At 41.1% G+C, this 25,720-nt stretch overlaps 1 protein-coding gene across 6 annotated transcripts in view; it reads left to right on the top strand.

The window, feature by feature from the left end:
* Positions 1-25,720, top strand: part of RAPGEF6 (Rap guanine nucleotide exchange factor 6) — a 118,142-nt gene that overhangs the window by 71,965 nt on the left and 20,457 nt on the right. For 3 of the 6 annotated variants that reach the window (XM_051793999.1, XM_051794003.1, XM_051794004.1), the window contains 16 exons: positions 4,952-5,135; positions 5,956-6,092; positions 7,085-7,243; positions 7,629-7,781; positions 8,029-8,193; positions 8,982-9,089; positions 9,433-9,636; positions 10,053-10,161; positions 11,864-12,107; positions 12,695-12,852; positions 13,880-13,894; positions 16,156-16,396; positions 17,901-18,284; positions 19,976-20,187; positions 21,067-21,190; positions 23,769-23,792. In XM_051793999.1, coding sequence (XP_051649959.1) covers positions 4,952-5,135; positions 5,956-6,092; positions 7,085-7,243; positions 7,629-7,781; positions 8,029-8,193; positions 8,982-9,089; positions 9,433-9,636; positions 10,053-10,161; positions 11,864-12,107; positions 12,695-12,852; positions 13,880-13,894; positions 16,156-16,396; positions 17,901-18,284; positions 19,976-20,187; positions 21,067-21,190; positions 23,769-23,792 — 2,621 coding nt within the window. The remainder of the gene's footprint in view (positions 1-4,951; positions 5,136-5,955; positions 6,093-7,084; positions 7,244-7,628; positions 7,782-8,028; positions 8,194-8,981; positions 9,090-9,432; positions 9,637-10,052; positions 10,162-11,863; positions 12,108-12,694; positions 12,853-13,879; positions 13,895-16,155; positions 16,397-17,900; positions 18,285-19,975; positions 20,188-21,066; positions 21,191-23,768; positions 23,793-25,720) is intronic. The other 3 variants (XM_051794000.1, XM_051794001.1, XM_051794002.1) reach the window with 3 other exon arrangements.

The following is a 25,720-nucleotide window of genomic DNA, read 5'->3' as shown; positions in this document are numbered from 1 at the left end:
GTTCAGTTCTGCAAACAAAAGCATGGTAATAAACCCACTCCCTGCACTAATTGACTGTGGAAATTCTAGTGTGGCTTGCTGAGAATAGAAGTTGGCTGAAATCCAGAGAGAGCTTAATTTGTTTACAGATAATACACTTAATAAGTTACCTGTCTGGTGTCACATCTCAGAGCTCATTCCATGGGTGTTTATGTTCTGCTTGATGAGGGGGCTCAGCTTGGCTCTGTGTTGATCAGTAATTTCACAGCTTTTCCACTTCCAAGTTACAATCCAGCCCCAGCACTGGGTACACAGGATTGTGGAGCACAGTGTAGGTGTAACTTGATTTCAGACACCTGTTCCCTCTCCTTAGGTGCTGTCTGGGTATTATTTCTATACTAGAAACAGATCAGGGATATTTCTATTTACAGCAACGTATTATTTAGGGAGCTTTAAAAATAAACCATTAAAGCAAAATTTCCCTTAGAACATTAGAAGTGTCTCAGAGTTTTTGTCCTGTTTCATCTGTTCCCGTACTACTTCTTTAGATTTTCTTGCTACCAGCTGGGTCAGGAGTAGCTGGCATCCCTGAGAGAGCCTCTCCAAGATGCTCTGTGACTCCTTTAACTTCTGAGAGGCCCTGCTGGAAGATGGTGTTCTTTATCTTGATTATTCTTATCATTTTTTATTTTCTGCATCAACAGAATTGATGTGATCAGTCAGAGTCACCAGAACTAGTCTGTGTGTTGTACCTTAGCATGTCAGGCATTAGGATGGTGATGGATGGTTTCCCTGACCATGTCTGCCTGCCTGTCTACCTGAGTAGTTTGGAGAGGTTGCTCTAAGTGAAAAGCACTTAAAATATATTATTGATAATGAAGATATCATACTAACCATGATATCTTGTAATGAGTGAATATTCTATCGTGTGTGGTTAATTGCCTTTTGTCTACTCATCAGAAAACACCAGAAGAGCATAATTGCTAAACAAATAAAAATTGTATCAGTAAAAGAAATGATGGAGTAACATATTCATATGCATTGTAGCAAATAAACAGTGGTGCAAAGTATTTTGTACCCTAAGGAATGATTAATATATTAATGTGAAAATGTCTGCAGATTTTCTATTAATTTTGAGGAGTGGGGACTTTTCAGTTAGGAATTTCCTATTCAGTGACATGAACCTGGCTGGTTTTGAATCCTGAAGGAATCGTGGACAGCTCTGCACTGTCAGACTTGTGGGAGACCCTCAAAGATAATGTTACAGCCCTTTATGATCAGAGCTACAGTGTCCTGAATCCTGGCAGACAGCATTGGAGAATCCAGCATTTGATGAGCTGTTGGTGAAGATAAGATGTGCAACAGGCATGTCAGGAGTGGGGTGGGGGGAACCCAACAACCCACTGAGGTTCCCTCCCTTCTTATTTTTTTAGTGAATTTTTAGTATATTTTCTCGTGTGCCTAATGTGCAAACACCAACCTGTTAAAAGATGCACTTTAGGTGCATTTATGTATTTTATGGGCTTTATTGCAGTAGCAGTAACAGTTAGTGTTGGAGAATTCCCTTACTGTTTGTCACACATCTCTAAGTGATAGCTTGATATTGCTTGGTAATAGATACGTATGGTGTAATAATGCCATGGCACAGTGTTTAACATTGCATTATATTGCAGTGACACGTCAGTACAGACAGATTTTAAAATCACAAAGAAAAAAGAAAATGTTTCCCCCAATATTCATCATATTATGAAGGCAGAGAATCTCTTTGATATGCAGTAAACCTACATTTGAGTGTAATGTATTGGCTCAGTAATTGAAAGCATTTTTGGTACAACAAAATACAGCTTTTCATGGAGTATTTGGAAAATGCTACTTTGCTGTTGCAGTCAGTTTTGTATCTATTGCATGCCAAACTCTCCAGTAATGTCATTAATGTCACTAATGTTCTGAATAATTTTGATTAATGTAGCCTTGAAATGACCTTTTTTATGAATGGTATCTTAACATTAATTTTTACAGTGAGTAGTGCAAACGTCATTCCAGAATAGGAAAATAGGATTAGAGTGGTAGAATTAAAGAATGATGCAGTCTTTTATTAAGATTTGGAAAGACTTTCTGTTCATCTGTGTACACTGCATTCATTGATAGTGTTGAAATGAGGTCTCACTGGTTCCAGCTGCATCTCAGCCCAGGATAAAACCCATTTGCAGTTAAACAGGAAATGATGAACATAAAGCTGAAGGTGAGATCAGCACAAGGGGATTCCTGCCTGTAAGCACTGCTATGGGCACATGGTGTTAAACCTTGAGTTAGTTGCAAAAAGTGGTGCAAATAAATTTATGAAGGTATTTTTCTCTCTTGTCCTGTACTGCTGATGCTCCCTGTTGGAGCTTTCATTGTTTTGGTGTCCGAAACAGGGACACCAAAATGTCCAAATGTGTGTATTGCAAATTCCAGCCTGCTTGGAATACTGCACAGCAGCTGTCTTTCTGTTGGACTGTAGACCTTTTTTAATAATAAAAAAAAAAAAGTAAGTTGTTCCCTACAATTTTTAAAACAACTTCTTGCTTGAAGAGGATTTTCAAGTTTTTATTCATTTTTTCATTCAACCCCGTTCTGACAGTGTGTTTAATTTCAGAACTATGGTGTTCAACCAGAAGCAGGGGAAGCTGTGTGGTTGTGCAGAGAGCAGTTGAAATGAGGGTTGGTACAGCTGCTTTGACCTGTGATAGGTACCCTTGGGGATAAAGAATCCAGCAGGTATTACACAGTGAAAACATCTTCCTTTGCCCTTTCGTGGGATGGGCTTTAAGGTGCCCACCCAGGCTCACACAGGGAATCCAGGTTGTGTCTCTAGGTGTGGCTGGGCAGGGTCTCCCCTCTCCTGTAATGGATGAGTTGCCAATGTCAGCACCTGGCACTGCTCTTCTCTCAGTGACCAACCAATTTGCATCTCTTTTTTCTGACCAGTTCTGTCAGTGAAAGTTTCTCTCTCCTTTTCACCTTTTTCCAAATCCTTCATTTATCACTTTGGCAGTGGGCAGCAACATTATTGCCCAGCAGTGATTCCAGCTGTGGTTAAGGTCTTGATACTGAAATGGATTGTGTATAAAATATGTATCAAGGATGTGTATCTCGATAGATACTCCTGCACTGTGGACCTGATCCTGGAAATCCATGTTTGGGTGAGATGTGAGGACTGCAGCCTCTGGTTTCATTTTGTAAATCAGTCGTTCAGAATGTTTTTGTTAAGAATGATTTTGATATTTGATAATGGAAACAGCTGGAGCATCATGCTTGGGAAGAGCAGCTACTTCCTCAGATGACTTTATGAGCAGAACCCTTCCTGTTCCTTCCAGCTCTGCCTGACCTGCCAACCTTCTGTCAACCCTCTGCACATAATCTTTGAAGCACAGTTGGAGGACCATCTCCTATTTCATAGCTAGATCAAGTCATAACTTACCAAGAAAGGAGATTTGTTTATTTTCCCATATAGGATACACAAAATTCTGTAGAACCTGTAGCCTCAGTTTTTCTACCTTAGCTTGAGATTATCGAAGTGGGGAGTGCTGCTGTTGTCTGCCTTATTCAGCCTGGAGCAGTTGATGTAAATTGTGGCTATTTAGATGAAGAAATGCTAGAAAAGTCCTTGTATAAAATGCTGTACTGATCATGTGCTGCTGAGACTCTCCAAGCACAATTTGCGCTTGGGCTTAATTCCAAAACTGTTAATGTGAGCTACAGGAGCCAGTAAAGTGATGTAATGTAAAACAGATTTAACCCTCTGTATTGTTAGATTCCTCTGAAAGATATGTTTTTGCTAAATCATTTAAGCTTTAGTTAATAGGTTTGTTGGCTAACTGTTAAATCAGGGACAAGCTCCAAAGTCCATGCTTACATCTAAACCCCAGGATATTTTGGTTTAGTGCAGGAAGGCAGTGCTGCTCCTCTGTCCAGGTGCTGGGGCTCACACCTTATTGCACCCTGTCAGTATTTAGAGTGGGCTTATTCAAAAGGCTTTTTATTGTCCTGTAGTGACAGGACACGGGGCAGTGGTTTTAAACTGAAAAAAAATGGTTTATCTTGGATATAGGGAAGAATTTTTTCTCTGTGAGGGTGTTGAGACATGGGTACAGGTTGCCCAGAGAAGCTGTGCTGCCCCATCACAGTGTTCAAATTCATCCTCTGTTTTGGAGGTTTACTGAACATGCAGAGTGTTTGATGTCTTAGATAGTTCAGTGTTTTTGTAGAATCTCAAGGATTTCTTTTAAAGTGAAAGTGAGCGTTGTAAATGTGCTCATTTAAAAACAAACTCCTGTTTTCTGCAGGTTTCTCTGTAATTGCCTTATACTTCGCAGTGACACATCTTGTTGCTGAAATTTTTGAATTTAAACAGAAAAATGATTTGCATGCTGGCTTAAACTTCAAAAAGAGTGGTTGAGCAACTACTCTGTAGAAACTGAGAATTTGAAACTTCTCCCCCCCTTCCATCTGTTTGGAAATTTATTTTCATGCAATTACATCATTTAAACTTTACAGAAGGAATTAGTGCAAACGAATCCTGTGTGGTTCTGCTGTTGGTTGCATGTATTGTGTTCTCTTTGACTGTGGCCTGTGTGTCTGCTCACTGTGATGTCTGTGTTGCCCTCTATTGCTGACAGTAGAAATGTGTCTGCAGGCATTGGGTAACCAATTAAACTTCATTATTATTTTGTGATTAATACAGACTCCACTTATGAAAAAACAATTTTACATGAATTCACAAGAAATAGTAAATACTATAAAATGAGAATCCAGTAACTATAGATTTCAGCATGATGTGTTTTCCTCAGTGTTCAGAAAGGAGCTGTTGCAGTTTCTAGTTTGACTTGTGGGTCACAGACTTTATTTTTTATTTTGTTAGCTACCTCAGACCATACATGTTTAAACTGAAGACACTGAACTCTTTGTCTGATTGATGTTTTCTTTGTAGGCCACAGAAAGTGAGATGGGAGATGTTGATTTAACAGGTCTTCCAGAAGCACCTGTGGACTCTGAAGATGAAGAGGAGGAGGAGGATGAAGACATTGACAGAACTTCTGATCCACTTCTAGGGCGAGATGTTGTCCGAGAGTGCCTTGAGAAAGAGCCTGCAGATAAAACTGATGATGACATTGGTGAGGAGAAAAAATACATACATTTACATAAAACTGCATCATATAATATCTTTAAGAGAAGCATATCTGAAAGCTGTTCAATGACTTAATTTTCAGTGTGTGTGTTCATAATTGAGTGATGCCTTCCAGTGATCACTTTGCTTTAGTGATACTCTTAATTGAATGATTTCTCCTCTTACTGTCTGAGAGTCTAGTTGTTCTGAAAACTAAATATTTTAACCACGAGTCTTTGAGATGCTTAAGATGTGAAGTATACACAGTCATTGTGTGTGTTGATGTGATGGGACAGGCAGCAAGGTAATTTTGGCTGCCTGAAACTGTTGAATTAGTTACTAAATAGCAAAGAGAACATACTATTACTGAGTATAGGTGTACTTAGCTGTAAACTGCAGAACAGTTCAAATGAAGATAATTTGCTGCAGTGTTTAACTAGAAGTTGGCATTAACTTCAATAGCAAAACTTGCTTTCTGCTGTACTCCGAACACTGGAAAATCATTTCATGCTCCTGTCAAGCTTGTAATTACTGTACCTAGGGGTATTTTTAATTTTTCTCAATGTTTGAAGCTGAAGTGCTTCTCCTCTTAGCTAGACTGCTGCCCTGAGAGTCAATCAGAGCCCCAGCCAGGCTGCAGAACCGAGCTCTGGCTGTGGATGACAAAGTGCACACTGGGCTCATTAAGCCCCAGGCACTAATGGGGAGTGTGACCCCACTGAGCAGTTGTGAGTGTGGCTGAGGTTTGATGGACCTGTGGAGGGTGAGGGATCTGAGGAACCCCTGGGCCCTGCAGTCATCATACCAGTGTTTCCTTTGTCCAACAGAGCAATTATTGGAATTTATGCATCAACTCCCTGCCTTTGCAAACATGACCATGTCTGTGAGAAGAGAGCTTTGCTCAGTGATGATCTTCGAAGTGGTGGAGCAAGCAGGAGCCATCATCCTCGAGGATGGCCAAGAGGTGAGTCAGTGCTTGCAGCACAGTGTGGGTGCCACAGGCAGGTCACCAAGGGCATTGAGGCTGAAGGGCTGGAATATGTTTCCCATCTTCACACTTGGAAGTTAGAGAATTCTTCTCTCACCCTGACCCCGTAGCCAAAATCCCCAAACCTCTGTCCATCCCTTCAGGAGATTCTACCTGTGTGTTGGTTCCCTGCCTGTGGAGGGAGTTGGAATGAGATGATCTTTAAGGTTCCTTCCAACCCAAACCATTCTGTGATGGTTACTGTCTTGTTCAAGACTTTACCAAGTAGAGTCAAAGTATAGACCAAGAATATACTTTATGTACCAAGTATAGGCATTAAAGAGCATTCAGGATGTTGTTATCAGGTAACTGCCAACTTATTTCAAAGATGATTTGTGGGATAAAAAAACCCATAATTTCCACTGGGGAAAAAAACTCCCTTATAATGTAGGGTTTTTTTTAATACTAATATGGAGGGGTATCTTTGCCCAGTAATGTCTAAATTAGGAGCAGTTTCCATATATGTTCCCTGGGAGGAGGCAGATGTTCAGGTTAGGTGCCCTGAATCACTATCTTGAGATCTTTCCCTCTGCTTGGATCAAGCCCTCAGGAATGGCATTCCTTGTTCTTCCCTCCAGGAGGGCAAGGTGGACTCATCTCTGGTAGTGACCAAATGGGTGCCCAGGGGAAGAGTGTTCACTCTCACTAAATGGTATAAATATATCATAGCAATTAGCCCACAGATTAAAAAAGCAATCTCTTCATCAGCATTCCTCCCTCTGGAATTAGTTCTGAAGTGAATGAAGCATTCTTGTTTCAGTCATTGCCATTGCTGCCTTCCACTGCACCGTTTCAGTGAATGAAATGTTGCAGAGCCATGGGGACAACAAACTGGAGAGTGCAGGAATGAGCACTGTCTGAGATAAGAGCTTAGAAAAGTTGTTGAATTAGCTTCACTTGTTTGGTTTTGGTTCTTTTTCTTCTTCTAGCTCGATTCTTGGTATGTTATTTTAAATGGCACAGTGGAAATCAGCTATCCTGATGGGAAGAGCGAGAGTCTCTGTATGGGAAATAGTTTTGGGATTACTCCCTCTCTGGACAAACAGTACATGAATGGAGTGGTCAGAACCAAAGTAGATGATTGTCAGGTGAGACTGCAATTCTGTACAACTACTTTGTATTTTTTAACATCTAATAAAAGAAAACAGACTACTTTTATCCTAAGATACGGTGGGGTGGATGAAAAGCAGGATATAAGCCAAGAGCCCAACTGCATCCTGGGCTGCATCAGAAGAAGTGTGGGGACTCTCCCCCTCATGAGACCCTGCCTGGAGCACTGGCTCCAGCTCTGAGCTCCTCAGCACGAGGACATGGACCTCTTAGAGCAGGTCCAGAGGAGGCCACAAAGATGCTCAGAGGGCTGGAGCATCTGCTGTGGGGTCAGGCTGGGAGAGCTGGGGTTGTTCAGCCTGCAGAAGGGCATGTGTTCATGGTTTAGATGTTTATTCACAGTCTCTTGTTGTTTGGGGACAGTTTGTGTGTATAGCCCAGCAAGACTACTGGAGGATTCTGAACCATGTGGAAAAAAACACTCATAAAGTGGAGGAAGAGGGAGAAATTGTGATGGTGAAGGAGCACAGGGAGCTGGATCGCAGTGGAACCAGGAAAGGCCACATAGTTATCAAGGTGAATGTCTTTCTATGCTTTCCACTAATCTATTAAACTGTTATTCATTAGTAAATAAATACAAAACATCTGGGCTGAGAGAAGCAGGAAGATTTGATTGAAACATGTTGATGTGTTTTCTTCTGAGCTTGCCATAGGTGAACTTTGTAAAGATATTATACTGTTCACCTGGGTTTATGTTGAAATACTCTCTAGGGAGAGGTAGAGATGAGAGGTACCAGTTATTTTTTGCATTTACTTTTTTAAGGCAACACCCGAGCGACTCATCATGCACCTAATAGAAGAACATTCTATTGTGGATCCCACCTACATTGAAGATTTCCTTTTAACATACAGAACATTTCTAGCAAGCCCCTTGGAAGTTGGAAATAAACTCTTGGAATGGTTCACAGTGGACAGCCTCAGGGATAAGGTTGGTTGAGTCTGAGAGATCAGTGTTTCTGGTGAAAATGTGTTCAGATGGATTCCTTTTTCTATTGTGATAAACTAGGATTATGCTTCAGTTATTTTATGTGAAACATTTTAAAGCGAAATATTTTTCACTTATATCAAGAAAGGATTCTCCAGGGTGTTGTGTATGATGGTGTGCTATCCAAAATCAGGTGTGATGCTGCTTCTCTTCTGCAGAATGATAAAGAGTGTTTTCTGTTTAATATAAAGAGGTAAATGCCAGTCTCTGAAATCCTCTTTCACCAGAAATTTAAGGGAATTGCGTTCAGGTTCTCTTGGACATTCCAGTTTTGTTTTTACAACAGCATTGTGCTTGTTTTCCATGATTTTTCCTGCAGAGCTTTCCAGTGTTTTGAGCACATTTTGTTTGAGCAGCTTTTTACAAACTCTGGACTTCAAATAAACTCTGCTCAAGACAAGTGCAGTTGGTAAAAATGCTTCCAGAAATAGAACCAGGTTCAGCTCTTTGTAACCCTGTGCACACACGTGAAAAATGTGGATAGTCTGGAACTTGTGTCGTGTCAATATGTTGAAAATTATGGCAGTAAAATTCTTAGCCAGTGGTTTTATGTGTTCTAGTTTTGAGCTGAAGGAAACCTAATAGTAATCTGTCAGATGTTATTCTGCCATGTCCAGGTATTCTTCTTTGTTTATAGATTAAAGCTGATAGGAGAAGAATCATAGATACCCTTGTGTATATGTGGATATATACATATATATACATACACAGAATTTATTTTGTTTTTACAGGTTACCAGAGTGGTCTTACTGTGGGTGAACAATCATTTTAATGACTTTGAAGGAGATCCTGCCATGACTCGATTCCTGGAAGAATTTGAAAAGAACTTGGAAGATACGGTAGGAGCCAAAAAGAAAGAGTGTCACATTTTCTAATACCATGTTTCAATTTTCCAGTGTTACCAGTGCCTCACACACTGCAGTCTATAAATGTAACAGCCACAGGTGGCTTTTAGCATGGGCATATTTGTTGTTATATATATATTTAGATATAAAGGCCATATAAAGGAGTACCTATGGCACTCATTTATGGGTTTTTGCATTTCTGCAGAAGAGGGCAAGGTTTATTTAGTAAGATGTTAATACATGGCATCAAAAATCTATTTGCTGGCACTTGGGGTGTTTTTCATAACTGTTTTTCCATTTCTGATAAAAGCACTGCATTCTGTGTGTTGTGTTACAGAAGATGAAGGGCCATCTCAGGTTGTTGAATATTGCCTGTGCTGCCAAAGCAAAATGGAGACAAATCACGCTGCAAAAACCTTCCAGAGATTCCCCCCTGTTTTTCAGCCTCCTCGGGGGCAGTGACAAGGGCTTTGGTATTTTTGTAGAGACTGTGGAGATGGGCAGTAAAGCAGCAGAGGCTGGACTCAAGCGTGGTGATCAGGTAAAAGCAGTAATGTTAATTTAAATATTCTGGTTCAGCCAGCTCTGGTGTTCTCAACAAAAAGGTTGTGCAAGTGTTTTCTTTGGAATGCCACAGCTCAGCTTCCATTTTATATCTGTTACATTTCTGATTCTAAATTCCTGATTAATTGCAAGAATGTCATGTTACCATAAAAATAAAGTTATTTCAAGCATTTTTCAGGTAGAAATGGAGGTCCTGTCTTATTCACAGCATATAACTTTACTGACATGATGAAAATAGTTATTTTACAAGGAATGGTTTGATTCTGAGACTGCTGTAAAGATCATATGAGAACTTCTGGAAAGTTCTTACTGTGCCTGTATTATCACCTTTGTATTTTTAAGTCTGTCAAACAGATGTTCTCCTAATAGCCTAATTCTTACTTTTTCTTAAAGATAATGGAAGTAAATGGACAGAACTTTGAGAACATTACCTTTGTGAAAGCTCTGGAAATCTTAAGGAACAACACACATCTCTCCATTACTGTAAAAACAAACATTTTTGGTGAGTAGACTTTATATATGATCTATTCCTTGTGTATGTGAAGGAACAGCTCCACTCTTTCTGGCTCTAGAAGTGCAATAGGATTCCACCTTCCTTTCCAGCTCGCTCTGGGAGTGAGAAGTTGTGCAGAAGTCCCCTCGTTGTGCCTCTGTTTGCTTGGATAAGTTCTTGTGTGCCAAGGGCTGCACGTTGAGGGGCACAGAGCCAGCACAGGCAGCTCTTTCCTCCCTGAGAAACCCTCAGTGACTCTTTAAGCTGCTTTACTGTCCCTCCATGCTGTGGGGCTGAAGCTGAGCCAAGGGAGCTGGACCAAAATATTTTTGCCAAGAAATGGCAAAGATGTAAACCTGGGGTTTTGTAGAAGTTTTTATAATGGCTGTGAGGACGAGAGGATAAATTGCCTTTATGTCTCAAATTGAAAAGGGGATATAAAAAGTGGTGTGGCATATAAATGCTGGCTCTTAATTGTCATCATGAATACAAACACATAAATAGCTCTTTAAAATCTCAGTCAGATCATCTGTTCTTTTTCCATAATCCTGTTCAGAATAACCAGAGCTACAGAAGCTGTGCACAGAATAACTCCTTCCCCCATAGTTGCATCCAAGACCTTCTGATGATTTCCTTATTTTCTTCCCCCAGTTACCTGCCCTTGCTCACTATTGATTTTCTTTTCAGTTATTATTCAATGTTTATCCCTGCATGGGTAAAGAGTTTCAAACCCTCAGCAGTTGATTATTAGCATAATTCAAAAAGAGCATAAAACCACCACCAGCAGTCCAGACTAATGTGAAAGGACATGAAATGAAGCATCACTGTAACTGAGACAGTGAGAGGTTGTTCATTTGTATTATAAATATAAGCAACATACATCTACAAATGGGTTCTGATCTCTTCCTACTGGCTGATAGAATTTCAGGTGATTTCTTGGATAAATTTTAATGGATTCATGTCTTGAAGCTTTTTTCAGCAGTGATACTTATACAGTGACTTTTTAATTGAGTGCTAAGTGCCTGGTACTGGCAATGAGCAAATCCTGTTGTTATATTCAAATGTAGACTGGGAAAACTTGTAAGTTTTATTATATAATAGAATTATGCAATTTAACTGGACTTTCTGTACTTTCTGTGGTTTCCCTGTTCATAGGGACAGTCTGAGTAATTTACTGTGTACAGTTCTGCATTCTTCCAGTATCACCATGTTTTCAACAGAAAATACTGACTTTCTGACTTGAGTGATTTCAAAGGATTTTAAAAGATCTTTAAAGAAATAATTGATATTGAAAAACCAATTTGAACTTTTTTTTTTTCCACCTTATATATGTGGAAAGAAACAGGAAGAACATAAACATTTCTGTGGAATCATATCTTTGGGAACGTCAGTGTGGGTAATAGACTGGCTTAGCTTGATAAATGCAGCAGGAAATTTGATGCAGTTTCTGTTCAGTAGTGTTAGGAAAAGCAAACAAAGGCAGTTTGGGAAAATCTCAGTCTGTGCTGCAGTTATTCTTGAGGAAGCATCTGCACTCCATTACCAAAAACAGGCAAACAAAAAAGCCAATAAATACATGGTGCTGATTACCCTGAATCCTTATTATCAATCTGGGATGTGGAAAGCAAAAGGTTTGAGGGGGAAAGAAGAATTCCCTGTGAAGTTCTGAGCATGCAAAGGTAACTCACAACGATTGTGTCTTCTCTCACAGTGTTCAAGGAGCTGCTCTGCAGGATAGGACAAGAGAAGAATGGAATTCCACACATTCCAAAAATTGCAGAAAAGAAAAACAACCGTTATTCCATCCCAGATATGCCTGGAGATGTGGAACAGATGTTTCCCCGGGAAAAAGGAAACAAGAAAATGAAAGCAAACACTGTATCTGGTGGCAGAAACAGAATCAGGAAAATCTTAGACAAGACCCGGTTCAGCATCTTGCCTCCAAAACTGTTCAGGTTTGTCAGACTCTTCTACCAAGAACTTGTTCTTCCTCATTAGGTTGTGATGCTTTAATCGTGGAAACATAGAATGAATTGAGTTGGAAGGGACCTTAAAGTCTATCCCATTCCACCCCCTACCAAGGGTAGGGACACCTCTCACTATCCCAGGTTGCTCCAAGCCCCGTCCAACCTGGCCTTGGACACTTCCAGGGATGGGGCAGCCACAGCTTCTCTGGGCAACCTGTGCCAGGGCCTCCCCACCCTCACAGGGAATTTCTTCCTAAGATCAAATCTAAATCTCCCCTCCTTCAGCTAAGGCCATTAAGAGATACTAATTGCTTAGTATCTCTGGTCCTTATGTCCACTCTACTTATGTTTTTTAAAAAATCGCGTCACCTGCCCCATAAATACAGAATGAGACCAAAACATCTTTTCTCTCCCTGTGAACGATTTTAAATCTCTTTCCTCTCTGTCCTCGTTTTGAAACCCCGTCTACAACATGTAATTAAACAGCTGAACAGCATTATTTCCCTTAGTTTCATTCACCCCAAGCTGAGTAGCAGGAGTTGAGTGCCCCTGAGTGAGGCAGAGCTGTTTTGCAGTGACGGCAGCGTGAGCCAGTCGCAGGACGACAGCATCGTGGGCACCCGGCAGTGCCGCCACAGCCTGGCCATCATGCCCATCCCAGGGACCCTCTCCTCCAGCAGCCCTGACCTGCTCCAGCCCACAACCAGCATCCTGGACTTCTCTAACCCCTCAGGTAAAACAGCAGAAGGAGCTTGGTTTGTACAGGATGATTAACAGGGCAGGGGGGAAAATGATGCGTTTCACCAGCATCACATGAGCTGAGTGCAGTTACTTGTCTGTCCTGTGGCTTCAACAGGGCCACACTGGAGCTCTGCTGAAAATCCACACTGCCTGAACCTCTCCTACATGCTCTTTTTGTAATGTGACACTTCTTTTTACAAAGACATTGATTCACTGGAGTAAATCTGCTCTGCTGGAAGCAGATTGTCCTTGTCCACACCTTTCTCTTTTACCTGTACTGGTGCTTTGGCTTGTCCATCTCCCATCTGCCAGTATATATTTTGAGCAGTGTTGTGGGTAGAATAGGACTGTTGTGCTACCAACACAGTGATGTTAATGTTTTGTGTTTTACAAACGTTATGTATGTTCAACTGTGTGTCTAAAAACCTTTAAAATGTTTTGAGATGTGTAGTGTGGGCTTTTGTTGCTGTAGGAATCCACTTTATGGGGTGGCTGCAGGAGTTATTTGTTGTGATATGCAGCTGCCTGTAAACATGTCAAGTCAGAATCTTTTTTCCTTATTTCAAGTGTAAGTTCTGTGCATAATTACATAGTCTGTAAGGTGCCTTGTGGCTGTGAGTTATGTTTATGTAAACTTGCAGATTTCCCCTTTAGAAGGGATGTACCCAGATATATCCTATCAGGTCATAAATATCCATAGCAGAAAAGTTCCCTTTTTGCTGCAGTTCCAGGTTCTTGCTGTCTGATAACTAGTTCATCTTGGAATCAATCACAGAATCACAGGCTGGTTTGGGATGGAAGGACCTTTAAAGGACACCCAGTCCAACCCCCCTGCCATGGGCAGGGACATGTCTACCTAGATTGCCTTTACTTCAGGTTTTCTATAACAAATATGCTGCCATGTTTAAAGAGCAGAGAAAACCAAACTAGTTCTGACAGTGTACACTTGATAAGTTTTGTAAACATCTGAATCTCGATTTGCTGTTGACACAGTTTTCTTCTTTTTCTCCTGCCTGCAGCTGTTGGGTTTTACTGTAAGTATCCTGATGTTCAGCATCCTGTAGACCTTAATATTGCATGGCTTGCCTGAAAACTTAACACTACCAGACACTGCATTGACACAGTTATTACTGTAGGGCATCCCAGAGCCCTGTGCCCTGTAAGCTTCCTCAAATAAAACAAATCCATAGGTTCTCACACAGGCACAGTGCTGTGCTGAGACCTGCATTTTATTCCCTTTTCTGCCACTGAAACACTGGATGACCTTTGGCAGTTTCTTCTCTTCTCTGTGGCCTTGCTTTGAAGGAATGAAGTTGCTTATATCTCTTATAGAGCTGAGGTTTTGGATGATAACGTAGTTTGAGATTTAATTTGCTCTTCTGTTGGACTCTAACTAAAATGCTGTGCATGCAGACTGGAAATGTGCTTTGTATTGTTGACACAAGCTGAACGATGCATAAAAACCCATTTAATTTAATAATGTTTACATGCTTAAAAGCAAAGACCATGAAGACACACGTGTGCCTGTAATTTATGTGCCTGTCACATTGCATTGTTTTGGTTGCATAGTGATTATTTTTTATTTTATTTTTTCCTTTTTTCCCCCAAATTAAACTTCAGTTTTCAGTCTTACACCTTGAGTGTATTCTGATTTTTAGGTATGTTGATACTGAAGTAGAGATGTTTCCCTTTTCTGTTGATTTATTGTGATTTTTATGAGTGCAGGCACTTCCCTGATTATCCAGGATGTCATTTCTACCACTTTCACTCTGAAACAAGGACAGAATAGTTATTTATTCCCTTTATTGCCCCTGTTCATGTATATATTGAGCTTTTCAAATTCAGCTAGTCCCTAACTGCTAATGAGAATGCCCTGGTAATGTGATAACCCTAATAATGAAACTGTTAGAAGAATTAGCTTTCAATCAGATTCTTTTTCAAAACCCTATTTGCTCCCATCTTCAAATTTATTTACAACTGATATTGAACCTTTCTTTTTTCCAATGGGTGGAAACTTTTGATACTGGACCACAGACTACCTGCTTAACTTTTTGCCCTGAAATTCCTGCTACTTGTCCCCATGACACCATTAAGTCCTGACACAAGAAAAAGTTATCCCAAGGTCACTGCCCTCAAAGATCTTGTTTTTTTCCTGAAACAGTGGATTTTGTTAGAGGAAAATTAATGTGAAGTTTAGTCTTCAGACTTTAGGGAGGGGGAAAAGCTAGGTTTCCTTGTGCTTGGAATTAGTGTGTGTTTTGACTCTGGCCTTTTTTTTTTCCAATGAGTTTTATTTTGAAAATCAAGCTTTCTGTAATAACTAATGGAGCAAATTATTTGCAATCATCAAGCTGTGGATTAAACGCTTGTTTCTGTAGATATTTATTTCCTGCTGTAGGCTGCCTCAGATAAAGCTGTTCTCTAATGCATTTGTAATACATAAAATGTGCTATAAATAAGTATACCAGCCAAAGAATTAACTGCTGGCAGCAGCTTAGTTCCTTCAGGGGGAGAGGGTGAGTGTGAAAGCTCGCAGCTAGTTATGGGAGCAACCAAATCTCCTTTCCTCTTCACATCCTCCCACCCCAAGCCCATCCATCCCTGGGAAACGTGCCCTGGCACGTGTGTGGACCTGGCTCTCACAAACACACAAGAGCCAGAGAAGGAATGATGCTGCCAAAGTTTTTGAGGCCTGCTGGGAAGCACGATGCACAGCTCAGGGACAAACTGAGTGTCTTGTACTTTGATTGTGGTCATGGGATGATAAAGGAATTGAGTTGTGGAAAAGCCCTGATGAGAAGAGTCTTCTTTTTTCCTCTCAAAGTTGAAGGAAGAAGCAGAATATTTTAATATTTTTCAAGTCCAGCATGGCTTTTGTTTCCCGGCAGCTGGTTTTTGTTTTGTTCTCTGGCTATCAAATGAGACAGTCTTAGAGTCACAGAATGGTTTGGGTTGGAAGGGACCTTATAGCCCATCCAGTTCCAACCTCCTGCCATGGCCAGGGACACCTTCCACCAGCCCAGGTTGCTCCAAGTCCTGTCCAGCCTGTCCTTGGACATTTCCAGGGATGGGGCAGCCACAGCTTCTCTGGGCAACCTATGCCAGGGCCTCCCCACCCTCACAGGGAAGAATTTCTCCCTAATATCCAATCTAACTAAACCTACCCTTCTTCAGCTTAAGGCAATTCCCCCTTGTCCTGTCACCACATGCCCTTGTGAAAAGCCTCTCTCCAAACAATGTGTCTTTTCAAGGGGAAAAGTAACTTCACCCATCGAAGGTGTTCCTCTTCTTTTAGATATCCCAGATCAGGTGATAAGAGTTTTCAAAGCGGATCAGCAGAGCTGTTACATCATCATCAGCAAAGACACCACAGCCAAGGAGGTGGTGAGCCACGCTGTGCACGAGTTCAACCTGACAGGGGCCCCCGACACCTACTCCCTGTGCGAGGTGTCTGTCAGCCCCGAGGGCGTCATCAAACAGCGGCGCCTCCCGGATCAGTTCTCCAAGTTGGCCGACAGGATCCAGCTCAACGGACGGTAAATGCGCCCTCGGTTTGCTCTGCTTTTAGTTGCCTTTTAGGATTAATCATAGAATCACAGAATCAGCTGGGTTGGAAGGGACCTCTGAGATCATCCAGTCCAACCCTTGATCCAACCCTGCTGTGGTTCCCAGCCCATGGCACTGATGCCACATCCAGTCTGTCCTTAAACACCTCCAGGGACAGAGAATCCCCCACTTCCCTGGGCAGCCCATTCCAATGGCTGAGCACCCTCTCTGGAAAGAAATTCTTTCTAATATCCAACCTAAACCTCCCCTGGCACAGCTGAAGACCCAGCCCTCTTGTCTTGCTGATGGTTGCCTGGGAAAAGAGACCAACCCCCCCTGGCTCCCCCCTCCTGTCAGGGAGTTGCAGAGAGTGAGGAGGTCTCCCCTGAGCCTCCTCCTCTCCAGGCTGAACAGCCCCAGCTCCCTCAGCCTCTCCTCATAGGACTTGTGCTCTGCTTTTAGTTACCTTTTAGGATTAAAACATCATGGAAGCAATAAGGTTGGAAAGGACCCCCGAGATCACCATGGGGGATGTTTTAATTAAAGTAGACAGGTTAGAAGGACAAGCAGTCAAATACCAATAAATGACACTTTCCTCTCTCCTCTTGTGTCACCTTCATCTTATGCACCCAAAACTCCTCCCCAAATCCACAGCCAGCTCGCTTGATGACAGCTAAATTTAGCAGATCAACTATATAACATATATAGTGGTTTACACTTGGAGAAAAAATTTATATTTGTTCTGACACTTCCCACATGTACTGGAGGATTAAAGCATACAATTAATTCTTTCCTCAGTGCTGTGTTGCAATGAACTGATTCTAACCTGAGATAAATTCTGCCATTTTTATGTAAACTGTTCTGAATCCTTCTGAAACGTTAAGTGCTTTGGTTTTATCTGATGACCTGATCCAGACCAGAAGAAAGTTTATTAAAGTGAAAAACTCTGTAGTTGTCTTTGCTAGGCAACAAGAGGGAATTTATGAGTAATAAACTTTTGTGTATCTGAAAGTGATCTGCTTGGGACTGTGGAAATGAATTTTCCAGATACATTTTCATTTCCTGAATACTCTGTACCTCATGTAAATATTACTATGCCACAGTAAATTTATAGAAGAAACCACACTGAATTTGTGTAAGAAATGGAGAAAGACATTAACAGGAGATTTCTTGGGACTAGTGTGTATTTAAAATGTAATTTTCACTGCTGAATTTACAAATGGAAAAGTAACTGACCTTCTTCTGAAGGTGAACACTACAGCATATTACAGAGTACGGTATGAAATGATAACAAAGAGGTAGATTAAAACAGGCTTTTGAAATGTTTGTTTGCTTAAGTAATGATGTTATTTTACGTTAGCTGAAGTACAAGGTTATCCTGTCCCTTCTTGTCTCTGTAATGCCCTCGTTGATTGGTGCAGTTCAACGTCCTTGTGTTCACAAACCCTCTGAAGAGCATCTCTAACGGGTCGCTGTCACTCCATTATTCTCCAGGTATTATCTGAAAAACAACATGGAGACAGAGACCTTATGCTCAGACGAGGATGCTCAGGAGCTGCTCCGGGAGAGCCAAATTTCCCTGCTCCAGCTGAGCACCATCGAGGTGGCCACCCAGCTCTCCATGAGGGACTTCGAGCTGTTCCGCAACATCGAGCCCACGGAGTACATCGATGACCTCTACAAGCTGGACTCCAAAACAGGGAACGCTCACCTGAAACAGTTCGAGGATGTCATAAACCAAGAGACCTTCTGGGTTGCCATGGAAATTTTAGCAGAGCCCAACCAGCTCAAAAGAATGAAGATTATTAAGCATTTCATTAAAATCGCTCTCCACTGTCGAGAATGCAAGAACTTCAATTCCATGTTCGCGGTTATAAGGTAAAATACTTCCCGTTTTTCAGCTCTGATTGGTGCTGTCAGAGGCAATTCTGGTAATCTAAGCTGAAAGGGAAGAAATAGGACCATCCTGGGCACATTACAGATGGGTCTGGGTGGTTTTCCAGAGCCAGCCTGGTCCGGGGTGGATTTGGATTGTCACCGCAGCGGTTCAGTCCCACTGAGGTGCTGGATGTGACAGTCTCTCTTTTACCTGTTACCTCCCAGGGAAAGAGAAGATTGGGACAAAGCACTGTTTGATTGATGAACCTCAGGAACCTGCCTGAGCATTGTGTCATTTTCCGTGATTTTGGCACCCAATTTCCCTTCCCTTTGTCAGTCATTGTTACTTTTTTTGAGTCATATCTGTGATGATGAGATTACTTCATTTCTTCCTTCCATTGTAAGGACTTCCTCAAATCAGTCTTGTTTTGGCTTAATTTTCCTTTTCATTCTTTCCTGTCATCTGCTTGCTTGTCTATTTTATTTTTTCCTGCACATTTAGACTTTCTCTTCTGATTTATCCTGAATGCTGCTACTTTAACAGCATGAGTTCAGCATTTCCTTTATTTGCAATTATCTTACACCCAGCCTTTACTTTAGGGGAAAAAAAAGGCACTGTGATTCATCAGATAAAGATCTGGATTTGTGCTGTATCCCAGCACCATTGTTGAAAATGCCATTATAAAATATTTTCTTCCATGTCTAACCAGTTTATCAAAGGGTATTGGCTTCTGGTTAGTCACACATTAAAGAATTCATGAATTTTCTTCAAAGGGACTGGGCAGCAATTGGGGCTGGGGCTGCTCATTACATGGTGAATACACATGTGGATACTGAATCTCATTTTTATATTCTGCTCCCTAATTTCTCTTGGTTTATTGTAGTGGAGAAATGACTCTTCCTGCTTCTCAGTTAAGTCTAATCAGGCCATGACTGAAGTGGACTTTGGTCAAAAAAAAAAAAAAAGGCAAATAAATTAGTTACTGTTTTACCCTTATTTCCAGAGTAATATGTTTTTCTTAGCATATGGCACAGGGGTTGTCTTTCTTGCCTTGTCCTGCACAGCAGTTTGATGCCATATGTCTCCTGAAATAGGAAGATAACCATCCTAAACTAGCATGGAAAAGAGGAGCTGTGGGCTGGCATATGTTGGATTTTTCATGTCAGAGAAGGCTTTGTTTGGCATAGCGTGGAGAGAAATCCGTATGAAAAATGAACCAAATTCAAAACAAGACTTTGAAGCTTTCAAAATGTGGAAAAAAAAAAAAACAACTGAAAAAATTCATCCTCAGAGGGAAGAATTTCTTCCTAAAGTCTTCCCACTTCTGCTTGGGATGAGCTCTGCACTGTTCTCATTTGCTGTGCAACCATTACTTCACCTCATTCATTCTCTACCCCTTTTGTCCTTATTGTGATACCATTTATACAGGAGAGAAGTGGTTCTTAAACAGACATCAGTCCTGTTTTACAGAGTGATTATTTTGGCACTAATTGGAAATCTGTACCTTGTGCATAGGAAGCAGTTGTGGTTTAAACAGCAGAGGTTTATTGTGATGAACTTGTACTCTGGCACCCAGCCAGCTTTACATTTAACCTTGGGAAAGCTATTTTTAATCCTTAAAACCCTTCACTTCCTTCTGAAATGCAGCAGTTCTGCTCACAGCTAACCATGAAACCTTCCTGCCTTGCAGTGGGTTAAATCTTGCGCCAGTAGCTCGGCTCAGAGGCACTTGGGAGAAGTTACCCAGCAAGTATGAAAAGCACCTCAGAGACCTTCAAGATCTTTTTGATCCATCTCGAAACATGGCAAAATACCGCAACATCCTGAGCAGCCAGAGCATGCAGCCTCCAATTATCCCACTTTTCCCTGTTGTCAAGAAGGATATCACGTTCCTGCATGAAGGTAATGTCAGACAGGGAGAAAACAAGCGGAGCACTGAATATGCTTTAGCCCTTTCTTCAGTGCTCCTCGTGTCAACACGTGTCTAAGGAAGCTGCCACCAGTGGGATGCTTTTGATGGGTCCTTTGTAGGAGGAAAGTAAAATAGGACTCGGAATGCTGAGTGGAAGAGACTGATCCTAGACAAAAATTAAAAATTAAATGCGCATTTTTAATATTTGAAAAGCAATGCTTAGACTTCATCAGCTGTCCTCAGGTTTAGGCTGGAAGCACAGGTGAGTGTGCTGGCTGGTAGTTGCACTACTTCAAATATATTCTCTCACAAAAAAAGAACTTGTTGCTGTGATGTTTCCAGGTTTTCATTCCATGTTGTGGCTTTCAGGCAGCTCCAACACCTCCTACTCTTGCTTTCAGCATTTTCAGGAGGTTTTGTTTAGACATTTCCATTTTGTTCCGTTTACACAAAGTCCTGTTCACAAGTGGCTGAGGCGAAACATTTCCAAATATGCCCAGTTCTTGGTTGTGATGGCTCAGAACTGTTTGAACTTCTTTCCAAATGGGAATGCTGTCCCCATCAGTTCTGTATTTATATTTTAACATCATGCCAGTGAACTTGGGCATAGTTCACTTATTACTTTTTCCTCCTGCTAATACTTGTTACTTCAGAAATAGGTTAACAAGGGCCAATACAAGATACCAATACAATGTACTGTGAGTGGGCCTGACTCCATTTGTGTTTTGCCAGAGCTTCCTGTTTTCCTGCTGTTTTGATTAAAAGTTTTGCTGATGGAGGGCAGGGAGGGCAACACGGGGTCACTCTGAAGAATTTCTTACTCTTTTTTTTTGTTTCTTTTCTCTTATATGTGTGTCTCAATTATGCAGGCAACGATTCCAAAGTGGATGGCCTGGTGAACTTTGAGAAGCTGCGAATGATTGCCAAGGAAATCCGCCAAGTTGTCCGAATGACCTCGGCAAACATGGATCCAGCTGTGATGTTCAGGCAAAGGTGTGCACTGGGAAGGGCACTGGAGGGGTCTCAGGGGGGGCTCTGGGGCTGTGTGTGCATCAGGACGTTGGTGTTCCATTGTGTGCCTCACCACTGACATTTACCACCAAACCACCATCTTTATCAAACTATGCCAGTAGAGGTGATGCTTCCCAGACCCGCTTTTAATGACTAATAAAACAAATTATTGTCTTTAAAACACACAGAAGAATAGGTTCTAATTTTAGTGATACGTATTTTTGCTAAATAAAAGCGTTAGTGTCAGTAGAGTTTTGAGAGAGATATAATGTTAGGGAGGTATAATACCTATATATGAGAGAGATAAAAAGCACCTAAATCACCCTTATATGAATCTGAAATGTTGCTTCAAAACAAAAGCCCACTGATAACATTAAAATCAAACAAAATATTTTTTAATTTGTTCTGAGCACAGCTTGTTCCACCTACATAATGTTTGATGTTCTCAGGCTTTAGCAGGTGGAGGGTGTGTTCTTGGCTTATTTTTCTTATTATTTCTTTTTATCTTGATGCTGAATATCATCAGGCTCTGTGTTAACAAACTGCAGAAGGAAAGGAATGTAATTTCTAATCTGGTGCTGATTAGCTCCGGATTATATTTAGTGGAACTAAATGACTTCCTGCATCCGTTTTCTTCCCACTGGCTGAACTAAAAGCATCAGGAACTCTGCTGTGTCCATGCTGGTCCCGTAGATCCCTGCAGGAAGGGTGCTGGTCCCGTAGATCCCTGCAGGAAGGGTGCTGGTCCCTTCTCTTGCACTTTAGTTTGCCTGGAAGTGACTGGCCAGATAAAACCCCTGAGGAGGCAGTTTGGGGGGGAGTTGGGGACACTCAGGATGCAGTTTGGGGGTGGAGTTGGGGACACTCAGGATGCAGTTTGGGGGTGGAGTTGGGGACACTCAGGATGCAGTTTGGGGGGGGAGTTGGGGACACTCAGGATGCAGTTTGGGGGTGGAGTTGGGGACACTCAGGATGCAGTTTGGGGGGGAGTTGGGGACAAGGTCTCTGGTGCTGAGTGGCCCCATGGTTTCTACTTCAAAAAATGAGCTGCACCCCCAGCAGTGCAGAGCTCAGAGGAGACACCGTGGACAGATTTTGGGTGAAATGTGCTTTATCCACCCAAAATTCCAGTGCGTGGGTCACCTGTGCACCAGCTGTAATTCTCTGTGATGTATGAGTTGAGTGACATCTGTGCAGTGGAAGGAAACAGCACGTGCAAGGATACAGAGTGTGTGTAAGAGATTGGGTTCCAGTGGTCAGGATGCACAGAGGATCATCAGCCCTGTCCTGTTTTTGTTTGCAAGGCTGACTATCAGGAAACAGAAGTATTTTTTTTAAATACAGGCATTTAAAGCCAACCTGGATGGGGCTCTGAGCAACCTGGGGTAGTGGAAGGTGTCCCTGCCCGTGGCAGGGGCTGGAACAAAATGAGCTTTAAGGTCCCTTCCAACCCAAACCAGTCTGTGGTTCTGGGAGTCTAAAAATGGCCCAGTCGAGGTTTGAACCAACAATAACAGATCCTTCTTAAAGTTATTTAGAGATGGGTTTGTCTCACAGTGGAGATTCACCTTCATACTGTTGGATTGGACTTAGCAGAATTCCATTTTTAGCATAAAATTATAAAGCTGAGAAGTTGTGATTTGCTTTTCAGAAACTTTGGCATTCACAGCTGAAATCAGTCTATAAATAAATTTCCCTGATGGCCCATGCACTTTCTAAGACCTGATGAAGTCCAATCATTAAATAAAATTAATAGTAAATAGTTACCTTTAGTATGTTTTTCAGAATTACAGAACAGACTTTAATGACCATAATTTAAATTATGCACACTGCCATAAACTGCTTAGGCATCTAATATTAGAGATAGTGCCAAAGATTAAAAGAAAATAATTCCATGTTTTCACATCATTTATATTCATTTTCATTGCCTCTGGTGTTTGATCTATCAGTTTGTGTTATGAAGCACCAAATAAATGCTTTTGAAGATGAAAAATTAACAAGAAAGGATGTGTATTAGTGGTAACATGAGACTTGCTCACAAGTTCTTTACTGATTAATAGAGAGCATCCAGGCTTTCAAGGTGCATTTGGCAACTGGCTTGTTTTCCAGCAAACAATCAAGAGAAAACAACATCATAAACTTGAATACTGATGATGATTTCTCATACACTCCCAGCAGGTCTAATACAAAGAATAAATAAATTTAATCCCACTTTTTGCAATATGAGTGAGTTGAACAGTTTTTACTCACTCCATCAAAATTGAATTTGACTTACAGAAAATAAAAAAAAAATAATTCAAGTTTGGTTTTTCAATTCATAGGTTAAACCTACACAAAAAACTGATAGATGTGCTTCCATATTAAAGTATTTGCCAAGTCCTGCCCTTGCATTCCATGAAAACATTGTGTTATTGTTTGAGAAGAATTTTGCTGTATAGAGATTTTTTCTTTTCTGTTCTTTCCTGTCTACATCTTTCTTCCTGACTCTCAACTGTTTTATTTTTTTCCTGTGCTTTTCTGTTCAAATACATGCTTCAATGTATATGGCTCTTGCTTACAGGAAGAAGAGGTGGAGAAGTTTGGGGTAAGTGTAGAGCTGAATGCAACTAAGATAAAATAAAGATTATGCAACTCTTAACATACTGCATCCTCCTCGTTAGTGCATGCATCTGAAATACAGCATGCATTTTATTAACCCTGCAATACATGGTTTTTTTGAAAGCAGGAATAAGGGGTTACAGCCAACGTTTTACTGCGGCTGCAAGAATTCTGAGTTGCTTTTGTGTAGTAGATAAATTGTTTTGAGTTTTGGCTTTATGCATAAAAAAACCCCCTGCTGTGCAGTTATATTGGAAGGCAAACTGTTTGGGGAAATAAATGAAATGAATAACTTGCTTTTTAACGTGTGGCAGAAAAGTTGAAGCCATTCTGCATTTTGAACTATGAGGGCGCTTGGAATTGTGATAATGGTGTAGTGATTTCCCCCCTGAAGTTTGTGTTCAAGCAAGCTTCAAAGCAGTTATTTTTAGCATATATTTAAAATGTATCTCACATTTCCTACACCAAACCCCTCCTTGGTTTCCCTGGGAGTGTTGACTGTGCAAGGCCTGGATAACGAAATGACTCAAGATGAGAGTTGTGATGTTGGCTGGGGAAAGTCCTGACTGGCCCAGGGTGCTGATTTTAAGACAGCTGTCATTGTAGCTGTATTTTATGTGTTATTATGTGTATTTTTGCCCATAAACTGTTACCTGTGTGCCTTTGCACAACGAGAGGGACAGTTCCAGTCAAACTGGGGTGAGCAGGTTTGAATACTGGTCCCTGGTACTGATGTGGATGCCCTTGGCTGGCAGCCTTGGGTGCTCACAGGACAGCTCATGGGGACAAACACCCAGGAGCCACAGAGCCAGTGTGATTTCCAACCCTTGGGATTGCTGTGAACACGAGGGAATTAGGGAAAAATCATTATTAAAGGAAATTGAATTAAATTGCCTTAAAAAGTCAAGTACAGACTTGAAAGAAAAACAGTGTGTACATAAGCAATGAAATATTTATATCATTAAAAATAAACATAATTTCCTGATCATTGTACAAGAGGTGTCAACTTTGTCCTTGTCCATAGGGGACAGGAGTGTCCCCTTGGTTTGAGTAGCTGTGAACACTCCATCATGCCTTTTGCTGCTCCTTGCCTACAGTAACATTACTGTTTTATTAAATTAAGCTGTAAATTGCTGCCAGTTTTTAAGCTTATGTTTTCTTTCAGATTGATTTATTTAACATCTTTGAAAATATTGCAGTCAGCTATTTTCCACTACTTATTTTTTTAAGCTCAGTGTACTCGATTCCTTATATTTGCTCTAACAACATGTTTCATTCTGACTCCTTTGGCCATTATGGCAGTTCTGTGCCTGATGTTGTTTATTCTGCCACTTGTGATTCTGTAAACACACAAGATCTTGATAACTGTCTTCACAAATACTGTAGCTTTAAAATATTCATCTGAATGTTTAAAAATCCCCACAAAACCCCAACTTTAAACAACTTTATTGACACTTTCCATTCTACTTTACGTGTGGCATATATACTGTGATCTCCACTTATTTAAAAATGCATCAGGACTGGTGTGGCTGTAGCACTTCTGGCAGTTGAAACAGAGGTGATGTGTGTGTTTGAGCTGTGTCCAGGTCAGTTGTTTGGTCACTCATTCAGTGAGTGGGAGTGACTGTCAGGGAGAGTAACTCATGTTCTTTAACATTTTGGGGATGATTTATTTTTACCACAGTTGCTGATAGATGTGGGAGCTCAAAATTGGGAGTATTGAGGAGCATTGTTTTTCATAATGCAAATCTGGGCATACATGTGTTATCACTGCCTTCCTCACCCTTCTTGAGAAATGTGTTTTTAGTGAGCTGCTCTTCTGTGGATGGTTTTAGTTACTTGAAGAAATATGTTAAGTGCATCAAATGCACTTTGTACTTGTAACATAATTTGCCCCTTGTTTAACTCTTGTGA

Source organism: Manacus candei, unplaced genomic scaffold (assembly GCF_025592945.1).
Source record: "Manacus candei isolate 608988 ecotype Guabito, Panama unplaced genomic scaffold, ASM2559294v1 h1tg000037l, whole genome shotgun sequence".
Classification (NCBI taxonomy): Eukaryota; Metazoa; Chordata; class Aves; order Passeriformes; family Pipridae; genus Manacus; species Manacus candei.
This window is presented reverse-complemented; position numbering and strand designations above follow the sequence as displayed.